At 41.8% G+C, this 6,800-nt stretch overlaps 1 protein-coding gene across 1 annotated transcript; it reads right to left on the reverse strand.

The window, feature by feature from the left end:
* Window positions 1-2,206: 2,206 nt before the first annotated feature.
* LOC118336441 (hairy/enhancer-of-split related with YRPW motif protein 1-like) lies at window positions 2,207-4,322 on the reverse strand. The gene is made up of 5 exons (XM_035673094.1): window positions 4,115-4,322; window positions 3,916-3,988; window positions 3,719-3,802; window positions 3,513-3,594; window positions 2,207-3,400 (listed from the first exon to the last, which is right to left on the reverse strand). The coding sequence occupies exons 1-5, from the start codon at window positions 4,198-4,200 to the stop codon at window positions 2,784-2,786; spliced, it is 942 nt and encodes a 313-aa protein (XP_035528987.1). The 5' UTR covers window positions 4,201-4,322; the 3' UTR covers window positions 2,207-2,783.
* Between the last annotated feature and the right edge of the window lie 2,478 nt (window positions 4,323-6,800).

The following is a 6,800-nucleotide window of genomic DNA, read 5'->3' on the forward strand; positions in this document are numbered from 1 at the left end:
GAGGCCGAGAGGTTCGAGGACCTCACCACCACATCACAACACTCCACACCACCAGTACTCACCACTATCAGTATTATTACAAACATCAATAACACTCGTCTTGAGAAGGGAATTGTTGATTTTAGGGGAAATGTGAGAATATGGCTATTAATTTGTAAATACTTTTTTCTTAAAATCTATCTATCTATCTATGATGGTAGGTGAAGTACAATACAAATACTGTACTGTACTGCACTGTACGATTTCAAACATTTTGTTTGTGATTAATGTTTCAGTTCTTGAAATTTGACTCTGCGACCATTTTCTTGTGAAAGCCCTTGGTGTTGTGAGTTGGCTGTAGACTGACATTTGCGGTGTTTCCTGATGATGTCATGATGATGATGATGTTTCTGTGTCTTTGTGAAGAATGACGGTTGGTGTACCTAGACTGCAGATTCCTCAAGATCTCAACGTATCCCATCTGTATCTTCCTCACGCACACACCTACTCATTCTCAACACGCACGCTTTGGAACTAAACAATACGCCAAACACACAGATTCATAAGTGTCCACTTCTTCTGAAAAATGAGCTTGATAATGAACTTGATAGGTGCTTTATTGTTATTAAGAATGTTTTTGCCCAAACAGGAGCAACTGTTTCTACACTTGCAGATTCCCACTTACCCTGACAACTTCATTTCTCAACTCCATTATTAGCTAAATCAATAGCTCTGTTATGTACACAGTATTTGGGGATTAATCTCTTGAATGTTATGACACCATACTGGTACCATGCATATTGTCTTGGACAGTGGAATGTGCTGTTGCTCCCACCTTGATATTGATAGTGTGAACATAACGTATGTCTGTGTGGGTGTGTGTGAATGCGAATTTACCACAAGGCATCACTAGCCTCTGCTCTCTTTAGGGGATTAGAGAATGGAGAATGGATGCAGGATGCTTTACATTCAGCACACTGAACTAGTCTCTTTTTAATATACGGTCCCAATGATATCTGCCTGCATCCTCTGCTGCTTGTGTTTCTCCCTTCATATATTTCTCTGTGAAAGCTTTGCTGAATAAAGGTTTGGGGTTCTGTGAACATGGCATGCACCATCTAATACTTTTCTGTGCTAAAAGATGAGGGAAAATGTAAACTGCCAAATAAAAGAACCAGTTATCTACACATCCTGAGAATCACAGTCTTCCCCCAGTTGATTTTCGTTCATGTGTCAGTCTACCCATCAGGCACACGCAAGACTTAAGTTCTTCCACTAGGTGGCAGTGTCAGATTCTTAAAGCTAAAGAAATCAAGCTGGAGCCCATACCAATCCAAAAGGAGGGCAAGGTTCACAATATGCCAAATACAAATATTGAATATAATAATGAAAACACTGATAGAATTTAGATAATCATAAAGAATCATGTCATGAAGATACATATTATTTTAAATTAATTTAAATAACAGCCTAATTTAGAGGGAGCAAGGTTTGTGTCATTCATCAGCACTTGAAGGACATCAAATGCAGACACTTTTGTATATTGTGCTCTGAATTGACTTATATTTTGTGTCTCAAAGGAAGAACAATATATTTCATTTATTATTAATACCACATGGCTTTAGCCCTCAGGAAACAAATCCCAGACAGTGACTGCCCCTCTTGGAAGCCTGAGGTGCTGCATGGATAGTTAAAAAAAACTCACTTAAATAGTGAAGCCCTAAAGATCTGTGTCACTCAGACTGGAGCAGAAACAACACCACAGAGCTGAACAGTGATTTATTACTCCAGCTGTCTGTGTGTTGTTGTTACTTTTTAACCACTTTCCTCCAGTGTCCCCATCCTGTTCACACTATTGTCTCCTTTTTAGACCAACCCAAGCTGGTGAGGTCAGGGCAACATTGTAAAGGATTTCCTCTGGCTCTTAATGATTTCCTGGGTATTCATAAGGGCAACAATGCTCTAAGATTTGGTTACTTACCTGGCACACAGTAGAGGAATTGCCTTTCAGTCAATAAGCGGGACCTTATTAGCTGATGATTAACTCATACGGAATTGCAACAAAAAGGTACCTGCAGATTATATGTCATTTGGAAAGATATGGTCTTAAAATCGGAGGGCTTATAATAGGACTATTCAGCATTATTATAGAAGAAAATATCCACCTAGTATACATTATAAAAACATTCCAGAGAATTAAAAGAGCAAATGAAACAGAAACAAACACTTTGGTTTAAATCCATGTTTTATACTTTTAACTCAATTTATTGGTACAAAAATATTACAAATAGATACAAGAATGCAAGTTTCCGATTCCCAAGTGGTTAGTTTTCCAACAATGGCACATATAATATGCATATCGATCTTCCATGAGTTCTGATGTCACTAAAGAAGCAGACCAAATTAAGTAACTCTAAATTATGTTAAATACAGACATCCATGCTCAACAAATGTAGAGGTTTCAGTATGTGGTCTACAAAATATTACCTCTACATTTGTGCTTAAAGTAAATCTATTCATGGCCCGTATGTCATATGTCAGTCCTCAACCTGGAGACAGTGCATGTTAACTAAATTAGTTTTCAATTTCAATGAATAACATAAAATCCTTTCTTAAGAAGAGTAATGGCATATTGAGAGGAAACGACACCATTCAAAAACCTCTCTCACTTTATACTAAATAAAATAAAATCAGTTTGCTTTGTTCCCCTGTGTCTTATTGTCATAAAAACAGAAGAGGCAGGTTGTCCGGCCTAGTCTGTGGTGGGCACAGCTCAGCTGTTGCCTTCAGTCCAGCTGTTAGCTTCAGAAGGCCCCAATCTCTGTGCCCCAAGGCCTGTAAGGCTTTGAGAGGGTGGAGGAGGGGCTCACTGTGCTGAGGGCTGACTGGGAGACTAGGGGAAAAGCACCAAAGGAGAGGGGGAAGGCCGACAACGAGGAGAGGGATGAAAGGAGTGGTGGTGATAGCTTGGATGTTGGCACGGGCAGACTGAGGGACAGCGAGCCATTGGGGGGCACCCTGAGGGACTCTGTGGGGGACATGACACTAAGTCTGGACGTCCCAGATGCCTCAGTGGAGGAGGAGGAAGATGTAGAGGAGGAAGATGAAGAGGAGGAGGAGGAGGGTGGGCTGCTGTTGCTTCTGGATGCAGGTGTCCTGCCCTGGGGGTGTGGAAGGAGGAGGGCGTGGGGGAGATGGGCAGGGGCTGTCCCGTAGGCAGAGCCCCAGGCCAAGTGTTCCAGTCCAGCGTGCACCTCCCTCTGAGAGGCGTAGTTGCTGAGGTGGGACACCAAACGTATACGGAGGGGGTCTGCACTCTCCCGACCCTCTACGATGCTCAGGTAGCGGGCTGTCTCTGCCAGGCACTCCCTGAAGCCCAGGCTGCGGTAATCCTTAGCAAGAGCATGAGCTTCAAAGTAACCTGTCAGGAAAGGAAACCAGACAGTTAGAAGCGTGGTTTACAGCATATTTTCTCATTTTGAATTAGGGAAAATAACCATTAATTTAATTTATTAAAAGAAAGGGTCTGCTACCTTTGCCACCAGACGCATGCAGCATCTTCAAATGGTCCACAGTCATTTGCAAGATTTCTGCTTTTTCCAATTTAGCTGATCCCTGTGAATACATAGAAAATAATAGTGTCACTTTTATTGATACTGATATTTACAATCCATCTAGAAAAAAAACATACATGAGCAAAGGTGCCCATTATGAAAGGACAGAAGTATGGCCAATTTACCTGTTTCTCAAAAGCACTTGGCACCAGTCTTCTCAACTCTGACAGGCTATTATTGATTCGGTCACGTCTCCGTTTCTCGATTATCTGTGAATGGGTAAAACAAACAACAATGTAACAGAGGTAACAGGTGGTAGGAAAACAGTGGGATCTCTCAGACAGCAGCGCAGTTTGGCACCAGAGATAATGAGTTAACTTACCCCTCTGCGCCTTTTTCTGGCTTGAACTTGTGTGGTTGTGGAGGGTGACATCGAGCCATGAGAATCAAGTTGACTGAGAAACAGCAATGAGAAAATGAAAACAATTTAAAATACACATGAAAAAGAGTCACAGTTATTGAATTACAGAAAAAAAAAATGCCTTAGAAGATATGATAATGATCTTAAAAAGTGAACATACCCATTTTCGTCGCCACTATCCTTCTCCACCTCAACATTGTCGTCCAGGTCGCTGTCCGAGGAGCTGTAGTTGTGGCTTCGCTTCATTTTGGATCCAAGTCTTCAGTGATCAGCAGTCCTCCTTGCACAGAAAGGTCCAGTGGTGCACTGACAGCAGAAGGGTCTGTGCGACAGTTTAAACGTCAGATCTGGCTCCTCTGCTGTGATCACTTTCACACCGCGGAAAGAAGGGGGAGAGGGCGGGGTCCCGGGGATGATTTGGGCGGTGCTTGAAAGGAGTTAAGCCTGTAAAAGTCGGGGTGGAATTTGAGTGACATTTGTATTATAAAAAAAACACACATTTTAAAATCAATGTACATGGTCTCAGAGGAAAGCTCTCCTTCATGTTCATTGATTTTTTAATTTTATTTTTGCTGAAACTTACTAATGCAAGGATTTAAATCAATATTATATAACCTTTTAAAAGCATGATTTTTTAATATATGTCTTATAGAGAGTACTGGGTCCTTTTTACTGTGCTTGACAGCTCAGACTGACCAGTAGACTCCTGGCCTCAGGTCCCCCATAGCTTTCCTGCTGAGACCCCAGCTCATAAGCAACAAGCCCCATTATAGTGGGAGCCCTCTTCTTCTTTGGTGTTGTGGAGGACACACGGCCTATTAGCAGAGTGTGTTGTTCATTGTCTGCTGTCAGCTGTGTGGTTCCACAACAGCATTGATCAGCCGGGAGGCCCAACATTAGTCAGCCAGCGTTGCCAGGCTCTCCTAGGAAACCCCCCTCTTCCCCCCAGTCACTGCAAACAGGTCAACCGACTGGCGCAGAGAGACCTTCCCAGGGAATCATTCATCCACTGTGGGTGAAAACATTGAATCTGTGTGTTTTTATTAGCTCAAGCTACACACAACCATTGATAAATGTTTAGTTTATGATCTACATTTTTTTTTTAAAAAACATACAAACTTACAAAGGTATGAGTACCACGGCATAAGGCTGTCACTCTGGATGGGGAGCAGGGGTGGTCTGCAGGAGGTGTGAAAATTTTGACCTCACTAATACGCTTGGGTCAAAAGGCAAACTATATAAAACACAGTAGCTTTCAATGTTTACGTTCCACTGTGTAACTGATCCCTACTGGCTGTTTTTCTTGTATGTATTAAGAAAAAAGAGACATGAGATACAGATATTTCTGATATATAAAGGCAAATATTAATGTTATGTTGTATGCATACTAATAAAAACATCACCCAGTAGTGGAAAGCATTCTGTAGGCCTATATTCATTCAAATGTACATCATTGTTTCCATTTTATGTTTCTTTTTACTCCACTACGCTTATGTATTAGATAAAGTTACTGGTTACATTACAGATGAGACTTTTACAAACAGAACAAACTGTATGATCATTTTATAAAATAAAGTGCACTGCAGTGTACAGATCAGTTAAAATTCACTTCAACCAATGACAACATTGAAGTACTGCTTACATTTTGATAGATGAATAATAATTATACTATATATCATTCCCAGAGGTCGCTCTGGATTATGATCTATTTTGTTGCCAAGATTTCTGTACTTTCACTCAAGGAAATGAATGCAGGATGTTTACTTGTAATGTTTTTTATAGCGTGGTATTGTCACTTTAACTTGAATAAAATATCCATATACTTCTTCCAACTCTGCCATCAAGACAGATAAAACACATAAAAAACCATAACAGTACCGATATAAAAACAGCAGTCAAATGTCTGTCTTTTCTCTGAAGGTCTGGGAAACAGCAGTACTTGAGGCTGGTATAATTCCTGCATCAAGACATGTCTGGTAAGACCATCAGTGGGAGCGTGACCCCCCCCCCCCTGCTGTCTTCCATTCCAGTACCTTGTTGAGCAGCAGCTGTTTCTCCGCTCTGTCCGTCAGGTCAGTTGTTAACTTGGTGCGTTGGGAGCTAGACAAGTGCGGATGAGAGCTTGATTCCAGGGAGCAACTGCAGGCCAACACGCTGTTCCCAGAATGTCAGAGGGGTTTCGGTGGTGACAGATACAATGTGCGAGCTTCAGTCATTCTGTTGATGCAGTGAGTGTGGATGAGCCTTCAGACTACTATCCCTGACACGCAGGCATAGAGCCCCCACCCTCTACCTCCCCCCTTGTCAGAACACACTTTCACTAAAAACCATGCCTACCTTCACCCATTTCATGCATTTCAACACTCCCATACTCCCACTCGGTCGATTTATAGACCTTAACATGTACGTAATCCAGTGCAGAAAAACTCCTAGGGGCCTGCATACTCCCTTTTTTGGACAATGTTTCTCATGTAGGCATCTATATTGCTCTTCACTGCAGAAATTTCGGTGCTCGTAGGAGAGATTTGTACAGATGCTTAGCCAGGTCAGTACAAGGCTTCTACCGTATACCATACATGTCCTTTCCATGACTTTTTGCTGATAGGCAGTTTGAATATATTTGGGATCACTTCAGTATTGTTTATGATGCTATTATGGTAATAGGGCTCTACAGTGCCACCAGCTTCACGGGGAGGGCGGGTTCATGTGGTCTCCATTAAGCAGACACAAACCACTCTCTTCACACCTGACTGTCAAGGTCCTTCACATTAGCTCTGACATTCCTGTGCTCCATTAAACATAATTATGATTTTTCTTCCAAAGACCTTGACCTTTCACCTGTGGCA

Source organism: Morone saxatilis, unplaced genomic scaffold, assembly GCF_004916995.1.
Source record: "Morone saxatilis isolate NCDOM2014 unplaced genomic scaffold, NCSU_SB_2.0 Contig24, whole genome shotgun sequence".
NCBI classification, from domain to species: Eukaryota; Metazoa; Chordata; class Actinopteri; family Moronidae; genus Morone; species Morone saxatilis.

Bases quoted from the DNA above. Each gene is read 5' to 3' on its own strand.
- LOC118336441 (XM_035673094.1), bottom strand. From the start codon at position 4,200: ATGAAGCGAAGCCACAACTACAGCTCCTCGGACAGCGACCTGGACGAC. The intron at 3,595-3,718 runs GTAAATTGGCCA...ATGTATTCACAG, and splicing joins CAAGTGCTTTTGAGAAACAG to GGATCAGCTAAATTGGAAAA. The intron at 3,401-3,512 runs GTAGCAGACCCT...CTTTCCTGACAG, and splicing joins GCATGCGTCTGGTGGCAAAG to GTTACTTTGAAGCTCATGCT.